The sequence below is a fragment of the Chrysochloris asiatica genome, unplaced genomic scaffold (assembly GCF_000296735.1).
Source record: "Chrysochloris asiatica unplaced genomic scaffold, ChrAsi1.0 scaffold00050, whole genome shotgun sequence".
NCBI classification, from domain to species: Eukaryota; Metazoa; Chordata; class Mammalia; order Afrosoricida; family Chrysochloridae; genus Chrysochloris; species Chrysochloris asiatica.
The window spans coordinates 13,190,133-13,212,008 of record NW_006408568.1 but is presented as its reverse complement, the minus strand read 5'-3'; the positions used below and the strand labels follow the sequence as shown (position 1 = coordinate 13,212,008).

At 40.9% G+C, this 21,876-nt stretch overlaps 1 protein-coding gene and 1 pseudogene across 1 annotated transcript in view; one reads left to right on the top strand and one right to left on the bottom strand.

Annotated features, from left to right (window-relative positions):
- FAM208B (family with sequence similarity 208, member B) overlaps positions 1 to 3,530 on the bottom strand; it is a 120,477-nt gene extending 116,947 nt beyond the window's left edge. The window contains exon 1 of the mRNA XM_006862790.1: positions 3,473 to 3,530. Coding sequence (XP_006862852.1) covers positions 3,473 to 3,530 — 58 coding nt within the window. The remainder of the gene's footprint in view (positions 1 to 3,472) is intronic.
- Positions 3,531 to 17,700: 14,170 nt separating this feature from the next.
- The window catches only part of LOC102830584, a 13,684-nt pseudogene continuing 9,508 nt past the window's right edge, over positions 17,701 to 21,876 (top strand).

Genomic DNA, 21,876 nt, shown 5'->3' with positions numbered 1-21,876 from the left:
TTCTACTCCCGTAAAGATTTACACCCTCGGAAACCCTGTACAGGGTCGCTATGGGTCGAAACCGACTCGATGGCACTTAACAACAACAACAACAATGATATATGCATGGCACATAACAACAACCGGGGGAATCTACATTTGCCATTGATTGAGTATAAACCAGAACTACCATTTTTTAAAAGTTCCATAATCTAGTAAAGTTGAACAAGAACCCAGCAATTCCACTACTATTTGTCCTAATGAAAGTATTGTGAATGAAACCTGTGAGAACTGGAGTTATTTTTCCAGGTTTCTTTTGACAGAGTAGTCTGCAGTCACCACTTTTATGTCCCTCATTTTAACAGAAAATACTTTTTTTTTTTCTGACAGGTTTCTACCTTACACAGGCTCCCACCTTGCACATGTTCCAGCTTTGGCAGATCTTACAGTATAAGTGCTTGGCGACATGAACAAGAATGTTATGGCAACACTACCAGTAATAGCCCAAACGTCGCTATTCATATAGAATACGGCAGTAGTTACCAAAGTACTGGTGATATTAACAATGCTTTTTATTACTAATTTAAAAAGCATTATATGAGATGTATCATCATTTTAAGTCTGCATAATTCAGTGAACCACTGTTTTCTAAATGACCGCTATATGAGCTAAAGATTCCTTCATGATACAAGGCAGACCAATGGATTTTAATGTGTCAGAGTATGAAAAGTTCACTGGTATGGTTTGAAACTCTACAGTGCTGCTAACCTTTCTGAAATTGCTAGGTTTTGATGAGTACTGAAGAACTGTTAAGTGCCTTAGAGTTTGTTCCGATTTATAGTGCCTGTATAGGGTGGTGGGTTTGAGCTGCTGACTTTCTGGTTCATACAGACCTAACTACTGCTGTATTCTATATGAATAGGCACATCCAGTGCTTATCTTACAGTGCAACACCAGAAGAATTGCTAAGTGTTCCTGAGTCGATTCCTACTCATAGCAACCCTAAGTAAGGTTTCTGTGGAGTGACTGTTGAGTTTCAACCACCGACCTTGCCATTGAAACCAACCTTGAGGTCGAATCCAGTGCTTACCCTACAGTGCCACACCAGAACTCCTTTCAGTTGTTAGTCGACAAAATAGAAATAGTATTACCATCCAGTACTTGCTGAGTCAGTGCCTATAAAAGGGAACTATCACTTAAGGTCAATTTAGAAGCATATAATCCAGTATCGTCATTTAAAAAATATATATATAGAAATACAAGACACATCATTTCAAAACACTGTCTTTCTTAAAATACTTGTGACAGATGTTTTCACCTCCCCTGTCCCACCAGCATTAGATATTTATTGAAGATGCTGTATGTTAAGTGCTGTCAAGTCAGTTCTGACTCATAGTGACCCTGTATAAGGTTTCCGGGGCACAGCTGGTGATCCTGAACCTCTGACTTTACAGTTCAAACCTACCTTGCAGTCCTGTGCATTAGCCCACAGCGCCACACCAGGACTCCATAAAGTTACCACGTTTTTGCCGTTAAGTGTCATTGAGTCAGTTCCGACTCACAGTGACCCAGTATGGGGTTTCCAAGGAGCGACTGGTGAGTTTGAACTGTTGATCTGTAGTTCAAACCAAACTTGCGGTCCTGAGTTTATTCTACAGTGCTACACCAAAAATATGATTTGTTGTTGTTAAGTACCGCGGAGTGGATTCCAACTCATAGTGAACGCCTCATCTTTCTCACACAGAGCAGCTCATAGTTTCAAACTGCTGACCTTGAGGTTCACAGCCTGATTCGTAACCACTAATGCTATCAGAGCTCCTTAAAGATACTGTATTAATATTGTTAAGTGCTGTCGAGTTGGTTCCAACTCATAGCGACCTTGTATAGGGTTTCCGAGGTTAATTTGAACCGCTGACCTTGCAGACCAATGCATTCATTAACCCGCAGTACTGTTGCTGTTTTTAGGTGCCATCAATAGAGCTCTTTTATTCTACAAGGCAATTTTCAACAGAAGAGTATTCTTACAAACTACAGCACATTTGCTTTGTTACAAATGTTGATGGATAAAGTTACTACCAGTATCATCCTATAACATCCCCTTTTCCTTTTCTTTCCATCCTCCCCTTTTTCATTCCAATGCCCCCCGCCCCCCAATACCAGTGTGTGGGACCTCAGGTCACTAAATTACTACAATACCATGTAGAAGTTGGCTTCAAAGAGTTCATGGAAATTTTAAATTACGGGTAATGGATTTTTTCGCCTACTTTTTGAAGCCCCTTAACTACATATCTCACTTGGTACAGTCCTATTCATAAATTTGCTCATTCTAAACTCTGGTAGCGTAGTGGTTACGAATCGGGCTGTGAACCTCAAGGTCAGCAGTTCGAAATTATCAGCTACTCTGCGGGAGAAAGATGAGGTTTTCTGCTCCGGTAATGATTTACAGCCCCGGAAACCCTGTTCAGGGTCGTTATGGGTTGGAACCGACTCGATGGCACTTAACAACAATTTTATCTTGCCAGAAGCATGAAAAAGGGCAACAGGGGCTCAATTCAATTTAAAGATGACAAATAAGTAGTGATTAAGAGAACTATGGGGGTTTTCAAAGTATCTTCCTCATTTTTTGAGGTTAATCTGCCACGTTTTCCCACAAAATGCTGCTTAGTGCCACCTTCAGACAAAATGTTGAGTTGCAAGGATCAACAAATGCAATTCTATTTGCATTACTTAAAAATTTGCTAAATTTATCTTCGGAGTGAATAAACTTCCTTTTTATAATTAACTTTAAAAAAAGTCAAACATTGCCTCAAATCTCTTCATAAACTTCAGCAGGCATCTTTCAAAAAGCAAGTGAAGAAATTTAACCAGTGTCACTGAAAAATACATATGGAGATTGTAGACTTGAATGTTTGTGTATATTTTCACTACACGTAAAAAACAGAACCTGTGGGAAATTATTTTCTAGTCAATTCAACTTGAATGAGCGAAACCTGCCAAGTGTTTAATGCTGAACTGTAACACTCACGAGGATGAACTAGTTCTTTGCCAATCAAACGAAATCTTTTCATCGTAGTCGACTTTTGGTCTCAAAAAAGTGAAAGAGGAAATTTAAAGCCCTATACTAATTGGCAAAATGATGACTTCCTAAAAACAATTAGGATCTACAAGTCAGTACTGGAAAGGGCTACCGGTTGCAAAAAGCAGTTATTTAAAAAGCAGAGTAGGTATCGGAAAAATACCGACCCCTTCTACCCCAGCGCAGGGCAAACACGCAACGCGTTAATCCCTCATCCGAGAGAAACATGCAAAACCAATCATCGTTTTTAAACAGTTGAACGGCAAAGCCCCTAAAACAGCAACCACAAAAGTCCCGAGGAGCTATAAATATTGTGCATTTATTTCAGAGGACTGGCGCTTCTCCTTCCAGCCAGCGATCTGTCTATCCAGGTGCACAAACGAGTGCGCCCCAGAACCGATGGAGTCGGTTTTTTACCTGTACTGTGAGCTGCCGCCCCTGAAGACTTCAGATAATTGTTCAATTTCTTTCCCATGCTTTCAGATTCTGTCCGCTCCTCTCACACATGTGCTGCTTCTCTCTCGGTCACTGCTAGCCAAATGTGGCATGTATTTTCAATTTTTTTACAAATATATATATATATTTATGTCTTTCTTCTCAGCAATGAATACTCCGAGTAGCTTCTGTAATTTTCCCTCCGCGTGAATTTCCAAAAGGCGACCTCAACCCCAAGTTTTGAAAAGCTCTCCAAAATTCTCCCTCAAAAGAAGCCAAGTCTATTCACGTTGCATTTCGTCCGAAAAAGCGGCCAATCTTCTTTCTCTCGGTCGTTCTGCCAAGAGAGCAAACAAGAAGCGACTGCGAGAAAGGGGGAATTCAGCAGAGAGGGAAGCCGCGAGTCCCGGGTTTTGGCGACGGTGCTGGACCACTCTTTTCCTTTTCGAGTAAACGCCACTCCACGGTTCTGAAAATGGTAGGCAAAGAAATCGCGGCTAGAAGCCGTCAGGTCCGCCGTACTCTTCAGCTGACCATCCAGTTCTTCCAAAAAAAAGTCATAAAAAAGAAAGCACTCGGTGACGCTACACACCCTAAGGGAACATGTCGACTTTCTCACAGACAGGCGCAAGCAACCGGAAGTAAAACCTCACTGCAGAAGGAAAACGAGAAAAAAAAAAAAAAAAAGAGAAAGTGAAAATTGAACTGTGGCATCATCTTAAGGTAGGAGCGAATCACTAAGAAGATACCGAAGCGCAGGCGCAAGTCGCATTTGCCGTACACGCGGCACTTGCCTTTTCCCTCTGCGCAGGCGCGAGGCCAGAAGCTCTTCTTAGGGTTGGAGACTAGTATTTGGCGCCAGCGGCGAACCGGAAGGGCGGAGCCCAGTGAAAGTCTCCCACGGCTCACAGTGTGGGAGGTGGAGGAAATGCGTGCGCTGAGATACACGTGGGTTGAGGACCTGCGCGTGCTGGTGAGAGCTGGTTTCTAGCAGCGTAAGATTTGTTGGTTGCTTTCCCGGGAAACTTCTGTGGCATTGATTTAAAACATTTTTTTTTTTTGCAAAATGAGTTGATTCCCAAATCTCGTCCTTGCTTCAATTTAGCATGTGTTATGTGGCATGTGTGAATGTACTAGCACCCTAGGAACACGGTCTCTACAAGTTTATAATCTGTACGGAAAGAACTAAACTGACCAAAAATAACATTAATTCAGCTCTTTCCTTATCCACGACAAATACTTACACTGAGCCAGGCACTGTGACTTGTAATTGGAGTATGAAAGTATTTATACATTCATTTATGTGTTTTATTATTTGCTGTGTATCAGGTACTGCAACAGGAACTAGGATTATATAAGAGTCTGAGGACAAGATCAGCAAGGTCTTTCCACATAGTTGAACCCATTCTAGAGCTGAGTAACAAACAGTAAACAGGTAAACAAGAACATAGACTTTCAGATAAGGGTTGTTGTTAAGTTCGGTCAAGTCAATTCCCACCTAGAGTGGCCCTGAATAGAGTTTCTGAGGAGCAGCTGGTGAGCTTGAACCACAAATCTTGCAACTCAAGCCAATTTTGCAGTCCAGAGCACTAACACACAGCGCCACACCAGGACTCCTAGTTGTTGTTGTTGTTAGGTGCCATCAAGTTGGTACTGACTCATAGCAACACTCTGTACAACAACAAAACACTGCCTGATCCTGGGCCAACCTCACAATTGTTACCACAATTGAGCCCATTGATGCTGCCACTTTGCCAATCCATCTCGCTGGTGGTCTTCCTCTTTCTCTGACCCTCTACCTTACCAAACATGATATCCTTCTCCAGTGACTGGTCCCTCCTGACAATATATCTGAAGTATGAGAGATGAAGTTTGAACATCCTGGCCTCCAAGGAGCACTCTGGCTGCCCTTCTTCCAAAACAGATCTGTTGGTTCTTTTGGTAATCCACGGCACTTTCAATATTCTCCTCCAACACCATAACTCAGAAGCATCAATTCTTCTACGGTCTTCCTTATTCACTGTCCAGCTTTTGCATGCATATAAGGTTATTGAAAATACTATAGCTTGGGTCAGGTGCACCTTAGTCCTCAAGCTGACAGCTTTGTTTTTCAATACTTTTAAAAGGTTTTGTGGAGCAGATTTGCCAAATACAGATAAGAGTTGTTGTTGTTAAGTGCTGTCAAGTCAATCCTGACCCATAGCGACCCTGTATAGGGTTTCCAAGGAGCAGCTGGTGAGCTTGCAGTTCAAACAACTTTATAGTCTGATGCATTACCCCACAGCACCACACAGATAGGGTAGGTGTTATTAAAACAAACTGGAAATGCTGAGGATGGTGGCAGAAGTTGGAGGGCAGACAAAAGAGGCAGAGTTTAATAAAGTTTATTTGAGGTCACATCTCAGTGACAAAAACTGAACCCATCCTTGGGAGATCTGGAGGAAGACCATTCCAAACAGAAGGCAAAGCAAGGACTTGAGAAGAAGTGGAATTAAGTATGCTCAAGAACTGAAAAGATCTGACTGGAGAAGCAGACAACATAAAAATGCAAAGGCATTCAACTGGGTGGAAATCCAGAACACTTAATTGTGCTCAAGAGGAACCTTTACATAAAATAAGAGCAGTTGTTCCAAGAGAACAAAGGGATACCAAAGGTTTAAAATTAGGGAATGTGGGTGACAGGGTTTTATACTTTGACAGTATTTAATATATATGCTGAGCAGGGTTTTATACTTTGACAGTACTTAATATATATGCTGAGCAGATAATCCAGAAAACTGAATTAGATGAAGAACCTGGCATCAGGATTGGACAAAGAGTCATTAACACCCTTGTTTGCTAAAAGCAAAGAGGAATTGGAATACTTACGGATGGAGATCAAAACTACAGCCTTCAATGTGGATTGCACCTCAATATTAAGAATATGAAAATTCTCATATCTAGACCAAAAGTAATAATAATAAATGGATGAAAGACTGAAGTTGTCATAGACTTCAATTTGCTTGGATCCACAATCAACACTCATGGACGCAGCAGTCAAGAAATCAAATAAAGTATTACATTAGGCATATCTGCAAAAGATCTCTTTAAATTGTTCAAGAACAAAGATGTCAGTTTGAGGAATAAGGTGTACCTAACACAAGCTATGGTATTTTCCATCACCTCATATGCATTTGAAAATTGGAAAATGAACAAGGAAGACTGTAGAAGAATTGATGCATTTGAGTTATGCTGTTGAAGAAGAATATTTAAGATATCGGGAACTGCTAGAAGAACAAACTAATTAATCTGTGTGGCAAGAAGTACAACCAGAATGCTCCTTCTTGTTAAGTGCCATTGAGTCTGTTTCGACCCATAGCTACCCTGAATAGGGTTTCCAATGAGCGACTAGTAAGTTTGAACCTTGGACCTCATGGTTCAAATCAACTTTGCAGTCCAGTGCATTAACCCACAGTGCCGTACCAGGACTCCATAATGCTCCTTATAAGCCAAAATGGCCAGATTTTGTCTCTCATACTTTGGACATATCAGGAGTGACTAGTGTTTGGAGGACTTCATGTTTGGTAAAGTCAAGGGACAGGAAAAAGAGAAGGACCCCCGTGAGATGGGTTTGCATAGTAGCAGCAACAATAGGCTCAAGTCTAGCAGCAACTGTGAAGGTAGTGCAGGACCAGGCGGTGTTTTTGTTGTACATAAGGCTGCTATGAGTCATAACTAACTGGATGGTACTTAACAGGAACATTATAAATGGTATTCTTTTCCTGGTTTCCTTTTCAGCATATTTCTATGTTAGTGTAAAGGACTGCTGGTGTGGCACTGTAAGGTCAGCAGTTAAACTCACTAGCAGCTCCTCCAAAACCCTATGGCAGGGGTGGGGAATGCCCAGCCCTTAGGCCCTATGTTGTTGTCAAGTGCCTTAGAGTTGGTTCCTACCCATAGGGACCTTGTATAAGGTTTCTGAGGAACACCTGGAGAGCTTGAACCTCTGACCTTGCAGTTCAAATGGCTTTGCAGTCTGGCACATTAACCTACAGCCACACCAGGACTCCATCTTGTTAAGTGCCACTGAGTTAGTTCTGATCCATAGCGAACCTGTATAGCATTTACGAGGAGTGACTGGTGAGCTTGAACCTCTGACCTTGCAGTTCAAATGGCTTTGCAGTCTCGCACATTAACCCACAATGCCACAACAGGACTCCATGTTGTTGTTGTTGTTGTTAGGTGCCATCATGTTGGTACCAACCCTGTGTACAACAGAATGAAACACTGCCCGATCCTGGGCCAACCTCACAATTATTGCCACGCTTGAGCCCATTGATGCTGCCACTTTGCCAATCCATCTCGCTGGCGGTCTTCCTCTTTTTCTCTAACCCTCCACCTTACCAAACATGATATCCTTCTCTAATGACAAGACCCTCGAAATCATTTGGTCTGGCCCAGTCTAGCCAAACTTAGCTCCGGCTATCACATTGTTGTTGTTAAGTGTCATTGAGTCTGTTCAACCCATAGCAACCCTGTATAGGGTTTCTGAGGAGTGGCTGATGGGCTTGAACCACCAGCCTTCTGGTCCAAATGGACTTTGCAGTCTAGCACATTAACCCACAGTGCCACTCCAGGACTCCAGCCATCACATTTGTTGTTAAGTGATGTCAAGTCGGTTCTGACTCATAGCAACCCTGTATAGGGTTTCTGAGGAGTAGCTGGTGAGCTTGAACCACCAACCTTGCAGTTCAAATAGCTTTGCAGTCTGGTGCATTAACCCACAGCGTCACACCAGGGGTGATTTAAATTAAATGTTTGACCAAATATGGCAGGCTAAATTTTAAGTTAATAATTTTGTATGGCCCGTGAATGATGTTAGAAATTTTGGCAGGACAAAAAGCATCTATACACCTGTAGTACAGGGTCGCTGTAGTTAGAAGCCCCTAGACGTATGGTACTTAATAACAACAAAGGATTTTTGTATGTTGATCTTGTTCCCTGCCACTTACTGAATCTTTCAATTAGTTCCTGTAATTTTCTTGCTGAGTCTTGGGAATTTTGTATGTATAGGGTCATATCTGCAAATAATGAGAGTTTTACTTTGCCAATTTAGATGCCTTTATTTCCCTTTCTTGTTTTATAGCTTTGGCTAAGACTTACAATACAACACTGAATCGGAAAGGCTGTAAAAGGCATCCTTATCTGTTTCCCATTGGCAGGGGGAAATGCTTTCAGTTTCTCTCCATTGAGATTATTGTTAACATTGATTTTGTGTATATGCCCTTAATTATGTTGAGGAATTTACCTTCTATTTCTATTTTGTTGAGTGTTTTTATCAGGAAAGTGTTGGATTTTTGTCAAATGCTTTTTCTGCACCAATCACAGAGCGATTCTTTTTCTTTGCTTTATTTATGTGGTGGATTATATTTTTTGGTTTTCTAATGTTAAACCATCCTAGCATACATATCTAGTATGAATCCCACTTGGTCATGATATATTGCTTTTTGATACATTGTTGGATTCTACTAGGTAGGATTTTGTTGAGAGTTTTTGTGATCATGTTTATGAGGAATAATGGTTTATAATTTTCTTTTTTTTACTGATATCCTTGTCTGGTTTTAGTATCAGGGATATGCTTGCTTAATAAAATGATTTGGGGAGTTTTCTATCCTTATCTATACTCTGAAATAGTTTGAGGAGATTGGTGTCACTTCATCTCTGAATCCTGGTATGGTGCTGTGGGTTAATGTGCTGAACTGCAAGGTAGGTAGGTGGTTCAAGCTCACCAGTTACTCCTTGGAAACGCTATACAGGGTCACGCTATACAGGTCTTGCTAGTAGGTGTATGCATATCATCCTTTCACAGACAGTGTTGTAATTCAAGATAGATCTTGAAATGTTCTTTTTGTTGATGAATGCAATGCCATTCCTCTTCAATTTGTTATTCCCAGCACAGTAAACTATGTAGTTGTCAGATTCAAAATGGCCAATACCAGTCCATTTCAATTCACTAATGCCTAGCATGGAGTCCTGGTATGGATAAGCACTCTACCGAAAGGTTGGTTTGAACATCAAGGTTGGCAGTTCAAACTCACCAGTCACTCCTTGGAAACCCTATATAGGGTTGCTAGAAGTCGGAACTTAACGGCACTTAACAACAATAATTCCTAGCATATCGATGTTTATATGTTCCATCGCATTTTTGACAACTTCAAATTTTCCTAGATTCATACTTTGTACATTCCATGTTCCTATTTTTGATGGATGTATACAGCTGTTTCTCTTCATTTTGAGCTGTGCCCCATCAGCAAATAGAGGTTCTGAAAGCCTTACTCCTTTTCCATCATTGTCAACTCTACTTTGAGGAAGTAGCTCTTCCCTGGTTGTATTTTGAGTGCCTTCCGACCTGAGGGGCTCATCTTCTGGCACTTTATCTGACAGTATTCTGATGTTCTTCATCACATTTCAACATTCAATACTTTGGTCATATCTGACGTGTTCCACTGCTATTCATAAGATTTTCAGTGACTAAGTATTCTTAAGTAGTCCATCTCTCCTTTTTCTTAGTCTGTCTTAGTCTGGAAGTTCAGCTGAAACCTGCCCACCATAGGTGACCCTGCTTGTATTTAAAATACCTGTGGCATACCTTCCAGAATCACAGCAACACACAAGCCACCACAATATATGACAAACTGACAGAGGAGTGGTGGAAATGGTGCTATAGAAGAAAAAGTAAGAGAGGAAATAAAATAACTAATAATAAAGAGAAAGAAAAAAAAAACCCCAGAAAATCCAGGGAGTGGAAAGATGAAATGAGATAGAGAGTAGTAAAGAAAGATCAAAGAATAGAAAGAAAGAACAGAAATGAGAAGCAGACGAACAGAAGGAAACACAAAAATGGACATAGAAAAGATAAAATTCAAGGGACTGGAAAGAGAAGAAAGTGGAGAAAGATTAAGTGAGCAATAAAAAATGAATCAACAAAACCAAAAACCAAAAAAGCAGTGCAGCTGTTTGATCCAGAAAGAAGAAAACTCTGGGGGGTTGCTGCAAGCCAAGGAGCTCATGAGGTGGATATGGGATAGATGTGACAGCAGAATTCTTGACCCTAGATGGGATTCCTATCAGCCTTGGGATTATCTTTGTTCAGGGTACTCCATCTGGAAGTTGTTCATGGAGGTCCTTGATGAAGCTGTTTTCAGTTTTAGAACCACAGGGACTGTGGAGTTCGAGTGACTGGTTAAATGCTGTTCTGGTGGCGTTGTGGATATAGTAGGTCTGGAGCCCAGCCTGCCTGAATCCAGACACCAAAACAGTGCAGCTAGCCCCTGCCTCACCCTGGCATGGCTCCGAATTCCAGAAGAACAGAGTCTACACTGGGGGTGGATGAGTGTGGGAGCTTGCCACATCTCTGGTCACCAGGGGAGTGTGGAAAAAAAGAAGAAATCACAACTTTCCATTTGCCTGTGTGAATCTGCTCTGCCAGGCCACCTTCTGTTGCCAAAGCTGCTCGTAAGGTGGTCACACCACATCTGTTGGACCATTCACCAATCAATCTCCTTCTCACAGTCAGTCACCCTGGGGGTGGATGAATGGGGGAGCTTCTCCTCCTAGCAAGCACTCAATCCACTTCTCTAACCTTCCCTCTGAAGTTCAGGGTGCCATAATTTTCATCTTGTCTATTTCATTTGGTCTCTCCTATCTGTACTTGCCAGAAGTCCTTGTATTGTATTATGTATAATTAATTTTATTTCTGGTTATTTTGGAGGGATGTTATGTTTGTGAGATCCATCACATTTTTGTGTCCTTTAATTTTCATTGCTGTTTATGTAGGAAGACTGAAGAATAGTTGTTGCCTTTGAATAATGATGTTTGTGACAAATCAACCCTAGAATGCCAGAAGAATGAACAAACACAACTAGAATGCCCGTTAGAAACAAAGATGTAAAGACATCGTCTTCTGTACTTTGGACATGTTATCAGAAGAGTCCTGTCCCTGGAGACTAACATTATGCTTGATAAAGTAGAGGGTAAGTGAAAAAAAGGAAGATACTCAATGAAATGGATTGATATGGTGACTGTACAAAAATTCCAAACAGCAACAAATATGAGTCTATCACCAGAGAAGGCAGTGTTTTGTTCTCTTGTTCACAGGGTTGCTGTGAGATAGAACCAGTTCAATGGCACCTAAAAACAACAACATGTAGGTGAGTATATAGCACCTTTACTTTATCCATTGTACTATGGATGGACATTGGATTGCTTCTAGTACTTGGATATTAAGAATTATAGGGAATCATCACATAAATGACACTTCATAGTATTACATAACTGTCAAACTTCTGAGAATCATGACCCAGCCACATTGACACATATTTATGGCGTTAATTTGCATTACCTTTAGCAAATACATTTTGGGAATTCTAGGTCTTTTGAATTCTAAATAAAGTTTAAAATCAATTTACCATTTTCTAACCCAGGAAAATTTAAAACATGCTTGGATTTTAGTTGGGATTATATTGAGTATATAGATCAATTTGGAGAGAAATAACATCTTAGCATTACTGAGTCTTGAAACCATGATGTGTCCATTTGTTGTTGTTGTTATGTGCCGTTGAGTTGGTTCCGACTCATAGCAACCCTATGTAGGGTTTCCGATGACCAGCTGGTAGGTGTGAACTGCCGACCTTGTGATTTGCAATCAGTAGCTGATCCTACAGCACCACACCAGTGCCATCTGTCTATTTAGGTCCATTTAAATTTCGGTCAGCAACATTTGTAGTTTTAAGTGTACAGGTTGTACATACTTGGTTATACTTACTTCTGATTATTTTCCATTTTTTATGCTATCCTTAATGGTATTTAAAATTTTGAACATAACAGTAGTTTCTTGCTAGTACATAAGAATATGTTGATTTTTCCTTATTGACCTTGTGGTGGTGGTTATGTGCAGTGGAGTCTGTTCTGACTCATAGCAACCCTGCACAGGGTTTCCGAGGCTGTAAATCTTTACAGGAGCAGAAAGCTTCATCTTTCTCCCACGGAACAGCTGGTAGTTTCGAACTGCTGACCCCGAATTTGGCAGCCCAATTTGTAACCACTACGCTACCAGAGTGCTACCTTGGTAGCCTACGACTTGCTGATCTCACTTATTTAGTAGCTTGTGTGTGCATGTTCTTTAGGATTTTCAAAGACAAACATTTTGTCTACAAACAAAAATACTTTTTATTTCCAGCCTGTATGATTTATTTATTTATATATTTAGCCTAATTTTACTAATTAAGAACTCTAGTGCAATGTTCAATAGAAAGGGCAAAAGCAAACATCATTATTTTATCCCTGATGTTAAGGGAAAGACATAAAATCTGTACCATTACGTGTGATGTTAACTTTTTGGTGTTTTGTAGATGCCTAATTTATGGAGTCCTGGTTTAGTGCTGTAGGATAAGCACTGGATCGTGAGGTCAGTTTGAACAACAAGGTCAACAGTTCAAACCCACCAGCCACTTCTTGGAAACCCTATAAAAGTTTGCTATGAGTTGGAACCAACTCAAGGGCACTTAAAAACAGCAGTTTTACATTAAGGAAGTTCCCTTTTATTCCTAGTCTTTTGGCGCTTTTATCGTAATGGGGTGTTATATTTTGGCAAATGCTTTTCTACATCTGTTAAGATTATTATGTAATTTTTTTTGTCTGTTAATACAGTGAATTACAGTAATTGATTTCAAATGGTAAACCAACCCTAAGTTCTTGGGATAAACCCAGTTTGTTCAGGAGCTATGTGACCCTTTTTCATATTAGTGAACTTATACGTGAATTACAAATATTTTGTTAAGGATTTTGACATCTGTTTTATTGAGGAACATTAGTGTGTGGTTTCGTTTTCTTCTAATGTGTTTGTCTGATTTTGGTATCAGGGTAATTCTGGTCTTACACAATCACTCATAAAATATTCTCACTGCTTTTAATTTCCAGAATATTTTTATTAAAATTGGTAACATTTCTTCAAAACTGACAGAATTCACCAATGTAGCCTTCTGGGCTTAGATTTTCCTTTTGAGGAAGATTTTAAGTACAAATTATATTTATACGGTTATTAAGAATATCTTAAAGGAAGAGTCTCACCAATAGCACTGTAATACCAGCGCCATAAGCCAAACTGTACCTCCCTGAGAATATCAGAGGTTTCACATAGTGGGGAGAGGGAAGGCGATGTTGTTGTTGTTGTTATGTGCCGTGGAGTCGGTTCCGACTCATAGCGACTCTGTACAGGGTTTACGAGGCTGTAAATCTTTACAGGAGCAGAAAGCCTCATCTTTCTCCTGCAGAACAGCTGGTAGTTTCGAACTGCTGACCTTGCAGTTCGCAGCCTGGTTTGTAACCACTACACTACCAAAGCTAGGGAAGGGGATTGTTGTTAAGTGCCATCGAGTCGGAAATTCCGACCCATAGCGACCCTGTACAGGGTTTCCGAGGGTGTAAATCCTTACGGGAGTAGAAAGCCTCATCTTTCTCCCGCGGAGCGGCTGGTAGTTTCGAACCGCTGACCTTAAGGTTCGCAGCCCGATTCGTAACCACTACGCTACCAGAGCTCCTTAGGGAAGGGGATAGGTATCACTAAAATAATCCACCCAATCTTAAAACAAATAAGCAAACAAATAACAATAACAAGTTCCAGGTCATTTAAGTTCAAGGCAGAAAGGTCATGTCAGAAGATTATGGTGACTGTTTCAGAGGATCCCAAAGGTGCAATCGTAATCATTTTTTTTTTTTTTTTTATCGCTAGGGTATTGTATCTTGGCTGGGCGAGGATTCACAGTGGGTTGGCGGTTTAAAATGTACTGCTCCCCCATAATGAGATGTCATATAATCACTTCCATTATGAGCTCTAATATAATGTAATCACCTCTGTGATGGGACGTGCTACGAGTAGCCAATCAATTGAAGGGAAGTTTCCTCAAGGATGTGGCCTGCAATATCTTTCCTATTACAAAGACAAAAGGGGGCCTACTACCACCAAGAAAGATGACAAATTTTGGTACCAGGAGAGTAGTGCTGTTTCTAACAGACCCTATGTAGGATTTCCGAGGAGCAACTTGTAGTTAGCAGTCCATTGTTTATCCTAACCACAAGGTCAGCAGTTTAAACCCACAAGCTGCTTCTTGGAACTGACACAACAGCACTTAACAATGACGACAATAATATGTAGCTCTAGACTGATAACTACAAGGTAGGAGGTTCAAACCAACTTTGCAGTCCAGCACATTAACCCACAGTGCTACACCAAGACTCCAAGAAGCTTCTAGACTTAGGAAAATTGATACCTAGACACAGAGATTTACAAGGAGCACTGGGCCCAGGGTTGTTGCAAGGAGACAAGGACTTTCCCCATGAACCAACAGAGAGAGAAACCAAGAGGTGGCACCCTGAATTCAGACTTCTGGTCTCCTAAACTGAGAGAAGAAATTTGTTTGTTAAAGCAATCACTTGTGGTATTTGTGTTATAGAAGCACTAGATAACAAAGACATGGAGAACTGAAGTCCTCATCCACTGTGGGTAAGATATAACAGCCATTGTGGAAAACAGTCTTATAGTTTGTCAAAAACTAGAGGTAGAACTGCCCTATGACCCAGCAATTTCATTCCTAGGTATATGCCCTAAGGATCTAACAGAAGCCACACAGACAGACCCGTGCACACTTACGTTCATCACAATACTATTCACAATAGCAAAAAGATGGAAATAGTTTAACATACACATCAATGAATGAATGGATAAGTAAATGTAATGTTGGAATACTACTCAGCGAGAAAGGAAAATGAGTTCCTGGAGCATGGATGAACCTGGTGGACATTATATTAAGCAAATCACCAAAAAAAAAAAAAAAAGTAAGTTCTCACTTTTGTGAAATGCAAACATGTAAATGTAAACAGGTAAACATTACAGTGGCACTGTGGCTAATGTGCTAGGCAGCAAAATCTGTTTTAACCATAAACTTGGCTCATCAGCAACTCCTGGGACATCCTATACAGGGTCGCTATGAGTCGGAAAGAACTTGGTAGCACTTAACAACAACAACAAATGTCTATTAGGGGAGCATGGTGCTTCTGTAGGATAAACTGGATTGCGAACTACAAGGTTGGCTGTTTGCGCCCACCAACCACTCCAAGGGAGAAAGATGAGACTTTCTGTATCCATAAGAGATTTACAGCCTCAGAAACCCCATTTAGGGTTGCTATGAATCAGAACCAACTTAACAGCACTTAACAACAACAATGTTCATTAGAGCTTACCAGGGTCTGGGGCAGGGAGGAGGGAACTCACTCTCTAGATAGTTGTGGTTAAGTGCCATTGTCAAGCTGGTTTCGACTCATAGCCTGTATACCCTGTATACAGAAGCAGTGCAAAGGGTGAGGGATGAAATTGTCTTCCAAGGCTTTGTGGAAGCAGAAACCTAATCTTTTTCCTGTGGATCTACTGGTTGTCTCAAACTGCCGTCATTGTGGGTTGCAGCCCAGCATTTACCATACAGAGCCACCACATTCTACTCTAGATAGTAGACACTTGTTATTTTTGGTGATGGGAAAGGTAACAAACACTAAATGAAGGTGACATATACACAGTTTGACAAAAGTAAACAATGTCGCTAAAATGTACAGAGAAAAAAAGACCTGTTGGCAATTTCTATAGCATATACAATTTTGAAGCACAGCTAGATATATGAGGCTTTTGGCCCCAGTAAAGATTTAAAGCCTCAGAAACCCATTTAGGGTCCCTGGTGTGACGCTGTGGGCTAATGCGCCAGACTGCAAAGTCGTTTGAACTGCTCACCAGCTGCTCCTTGGAAACCCTATACAGGGGTCAATATGTGTCAGAACTGACTGGATGGCACTTTACAACAACATGAGTCAGAAATGACTTGATGGCGTTTGGTATGTTATATAGCAACAAAACTTGCAAGAGTCTAATATTGGTAGACAAGCTTCAGAGTGTACAGTGAAATTTCATTTTCAGTCCTGGGGCTCTGCATTCCCATGTGTTTCAGATTTTAACATTTTGTTTAAATCCCTCCTGAAAACAGTACCAGTGGTTCCACAGAAAATGAAGACCCCGATCAGAGAAGCAGTGCAAAGGGTGAGGGATGAAATTGTCTACTCTTTGATTGTTGTTGTTGTTAAGTGCCGTCGAGTAGGTTCAGACCCATAGTGACCCTGTACAGGGTTTCCGAGGCTGTAAATCTTGACGGGAGCAGAAAGCCTCATCTTTTTCCCGTGGAACAGCTGGTAGTTTCGAACTGCTGCCCTTGCGGTTCACAGCCAGATTTGTAACCACTATGCTACCAGAGCTCCTTAGTCTACCTATTTCCTGACTGGATGATTTATGTAATTTTCAATTTGAGCCCAAACTACTACATTTAGGATAAACACAGATTAGAATAGTTGGGGAATCTAGTGACAAGGTTGTAAGGTTGTTTTATTGTTAGGTACCTTTTCATAGCGACCCCATGTGACAAAGTAGAACTGCCCCATAGAGTTTTCTACGCTGTAATCTTTATGGAAGCAGTTCACCAGGTCAAGCCTTCTGAAGTTTGTAAGCCACGTTGTAAATACTCAAATACTCTTGTTTACTTGTATTAATTTGGGAACACAAATTTCTGCTAGACTGTGTTCCCGCTTTAATTTGCAAAGAATTTTGGAGAGACATTGAATTTTTAAACTGTCCCTAACGACTTGAAAGTGAGTTTTTAAAAAGTGGACTTCAAATATTTTAAATCTGGTTTCTCTTGAGAGAGATTATTAACACCAGCCCAGGTCTTAAGTACTTCCTTGAATGTTTGTTTGAAGCGAGAAGGAACTTGGGGCCTTTTCCGAGCTCAATAAATACAAAAGATCGGTGTGAATTTTCGCACTGGACTCATGTACATATAGACATACTCCTTTGGCGTGTCCACCAAAGGGCAGCAGGTCTGGACGCTTACCACAGTGACGCGGCGCTTCTCAGCAGGCTAGGAAACGCGCAAGGACTGGCTGGAGCAAACTACAACTCCCAGGGCGCTCTGGGCGACCTCTGGCCAGGCGCTTAGCTCTGAATGCACCGATTGGTAGACGGCGGCGCCCGGCACTTGCCCCCCCCACCTCCCCCCGGGTCCGTCACTGCCCTGGTCCTGGTCCGGGTGCCAAGAGTCACCGGGACAAGAAGCTGAGGTGTCACCCGGTCTACCAGCAGCATGGACATAGAGTACACAGACAGCTTTTTCTTTGGTGATGTGGGTACGTGCTGAGCAGAGAAGAGGATACATGCTCGTGAGGGCGTGGGGGATCAAGGAGAAGGCACAAGAGCAAGGACCCCCAGAGTCCCAGGTTTATTTGAGACAATGGCGGTTAAGGTAGTTACTAGTCACAGCTCTTTAGGACTGGATAAGTACTTCTGATGACGTTCATTCCGGAGGTTGATGACGTGCTCTGCTGGATTTGTCTTGTGTATTTTGGTGAGCCCAAGTTGGAGGGGCATGTTATTTAAAAATGGGGGTCCTAGTGATACCAAGCTTTCAGACGTGGCTCCTGTGTTCAGCACCCTATTCTAGGTCAGCGCATTGCAGGTATAATCGTCATTGTGATAATGCCTCGGTTGAGTTTCAGAAATGTGTACCTTGGGGAAAGCTGTGGGGAGTTTGTGCATAATCGTTACCAGATCCTGGAGGAGAATCTAGGAAATGTCCATTGTGGGAGCTGAAATGTTTTCCTGGCACCCTGTGAGAAGGTCCAGGAGCAGTATTATTTGCATCCTACTGATGAGTACAGCTTCAAGGAAGGAAGGCTTTCCAGATGGGATTTGCCTTGTGATATCAGGTCGCATTGAGTAAGAAATGTGGTCTTAGTTATTCGCTAAATCAAATTTACCATTTGGACAGCCAAGAATCAAAAGGGTTCAAAGATAAAAGAACATTCTTTGGGGAAACAAATGTTTTCCTGTATATGAACTAATAATATGACAAATGAACTATGAATGCACATTGAAGGCCTGGGAAGAAAAAAACAAAAGTATTTTTACATTACTTATACAGATGTTGTTAAGTGTTAAATCAAGTTGGTTCCACTCATAGTGACCCTGTATAGGGTTTCCAAGGAGTAACTAGTGAGTTTGAACAGTCGTGCAAATAAAAGTGAAACATCTTCAGAATAAATTTAGCTTTAAAAGAGGAAATTGCAGTCACAGCAAGGCAAAGATGTTTTAATTGACTTTGCAAACAGCCGTCTTCTGCATGATTAAAGGCATTTAATAAGCATCTGTTTTTACTTGGCACTGCGCTAAAGGAAGCAGAAAACTTTGACCCTGCCAGTGTAATCTGTATTTGATTGGTTCAGTTGAATAAACACTGAAGCCAAAATAAATTTAAATAAATTTATTTATTTTATTTAAAATAATTATTTCAGTATTTTGTTCATGTAGAGCCAGGGATGTGGAACCTTTTTTCTAAAATTTTATAACATAATTCATGGATCATATGAAATCATCAACTTAAACATTAGCTTGCTATATTTGTCAAATATTTAATTAAGGCTCCCCAGAAATCCTATACAGGGCCACTATGAGTCCGGACTGACTCATCGGCACTTCACAACAACAACATGATGGCTAGAACTGTGATTGTATTGGCAGGTTCAGACCAAATGATTTCGAGGGTCTTATATAGCCCTTGGGCCAGACATTCACCATCCCTGATGTAGAGGGTTCAGTAGCATACCATCACTTCTGATCATGCTTTTTCACTAGTTTGTTAAAGAATTGTGGTACCTTGAATTGACTTGATGTGGCTTTTCTACCCATTGTCTTCTAATTCCCACCAAGTGATTGGGTAGGATCATGCAGATAGGTATACCGGACTCTATGACTGGGATTGGTTAGTTTTGCCATCCCTATGAGGTTTAAGCTCACCAGCTGCTCCTTGAAAATCCTATACAGGGTTGCTATGGGTCAGGATTGACTCGATGACACTTAACAACAACAACTAGGTTTAAAAGGAGCCATCTCAGAGGCAGTAACAGATGATTCTAGGACCATCAAGAAGAAAGAACATGAGTAGAGTGTGAGAGCCCTGCCTAGAAAAGCGGTGATGGCAGAGTCAGTGGCATGGAAAGGCAGAGCAGCTGAGGGATCTAGGCCCATGGACTGAGTAAATCTGACTGCCTACAAGCAGGAGACTGGCTTACAGAATGTGCCATTTGGACATTCACAGACTAGCTAAAAGAGCTTTGTAACACTTGCCTGAGCAGGGCAGAGGCCGTGGGACCACACGGCTGAGAGGCCAAAGACAAAAGTGAGGTGTGCCTGCAATATGGCAAACAAGAGGCAGTCTTGACTGGAGAACTGTTTCTCCCTGAGTTGTTTCAGATCCTGAATTTTATACCCTGTTCATTTCCCTAATAAACCCCATAATCATGAGTATTATTATGAGTTCTGTGTCTCCACTGCAATGGATTGTCAAATCCAGATGTCAAGCAGAGAGTGCTGTGGGAGAGATGGTTGGTGTCAGAATAAGGTAAAGAAGGTTGTAGGGTGGAGGCATGTTTGACCTCCACTTCATAGGAATCAGCCTTGGACTGATTTTGAGTTTGATTCTCTTTCCTCCTTGTGTAGCCAAGGCCCCCCACATAGTTTTGGCAAGAATGCTTTAGAAGAAGATCATATTATAAACAAATGGATTCACAACTTCTGAGGTTTGTGGGTAGTTTTTACTTTTTCATTGTGTTATTTAATAATATAGTCTCTAGAACTATGTTCTGCTGGCATTTTCATTCCCAACACTAGTGAGTAAGCTGAATATGTTGGATTTAGAACAATATTGCAGAAGTAGAAGGAGCCCTGGTGGTATTGTGGTGGTATTTCTGGAACCTCAGAAACCCTCTTGGGTAGTTCCACTCTACTCTATAGGATTGCTGTGAGTCAGAATTGACTCAATAGCAGTGGGTTATCAGAAGTTGAGGCTGATCCATTGTAAGGACTGTAACACATTTTAACTGTCTGACTTCCAATTCTGTGCTTTGTGGTAGTATATTCCAACCACAACATTTAGGCTTTCAATTTTTTAATATAACACCTCATAGAGATAAAGATGGCAGCTTTATAACATGGCCTTATCAATTAGCACAAAGAACTTAGGGAAAGTCACACCCTAAAATGAATCCAGTGTTTGTAACTTAGCACAAGTAATACAAATCATTATTGACCAAGGTAAATGTCTATTTGCAAAGTTGAAGACTCATTCCTATAGTCAGCTTTCATACTCAAGAACTCTGACTTAGAATTTTCATTTCAGGCTGGCCAACAATGGAAAGGGTGACTTAGGGAATTTGAGGGTAAGCAATGTGAGTTGTTGATGTTTCAACTCTAAAATAGAGTTCATTGCCCTGTGGGGTGTTCAGAAGGTGAGGTGAAGACAAAGGACAGGCAGATCGTAGGGCTGCAACCTAGTGCCTCCAAGTTATAAGGTTATGTGCCCAACACTAGCATCAAGCCCTGCAATAGCTGCAAATGGACATAGTTATTGATCATTTAGAAATAGAACCAAGGTCATAAAGATAGAAAGCCACAAAACTGAGACTTAAACCCAAGTGATGTTGCTTTGGTTTGTTTTTTGATTGTTGCCTGCTTTGTAAGGTTCTTGATCCAATAGATTAATTGCCAATTGACTTGTAGAGGTACCTGCTATGCATGAATAATTTTAAGACGGTGATGAATAAGTAATATCTACTGTGAGTTTCTGAGAAGTTATAGCACTTTTACCACATATTTGCCGTATCTGCATTATATTATATTGCCTTCCCACTGTGAGAAATGTGCTTGTCTCAGGAGTCCACGATGATCAGCATCATGGGTTTGCTTATATCCTTGCGCTCAGTGATTTGTAGTCACAGGAACGTATATAAAAGTTCATCTATTTAGTCTGTGCAAATCTGATGTTTTGAAAAGACAGTCGTATCGAAAGTACTTTGAGAGATCTAGATAATCAGTACCTTTATTGGCAGATAAATCTTATTGAAATCTCAAATTGTGTTTCTGTCTCAGAGAAGGCCACATTCTTGAAATCTCCAAAAGTTTTAAGTTGGGAATCGCTGAACACTGTGTTATACTGTTCATAAAAATGTTTGAATGAAGTACAAAGCAAGATGACTTTAAAACTGCTTCTTTTGTCATGAGGCCAGAATCACTGGATAGTGTCAGCTATCATTACTGAACATTTTGATAAAAGATTTTATAGAACAATCCTGATCAAAAGGAGGGAAATGAAGAACAGAATTTCAAATTCTTATGAAATTCTTTTTAGACTTTCTGGAGCTTTAAAGGCTGGGTGAACCTCCAAAGCTATTGCCCTGAGATAACCTTAACTCAAAACACATCCCCA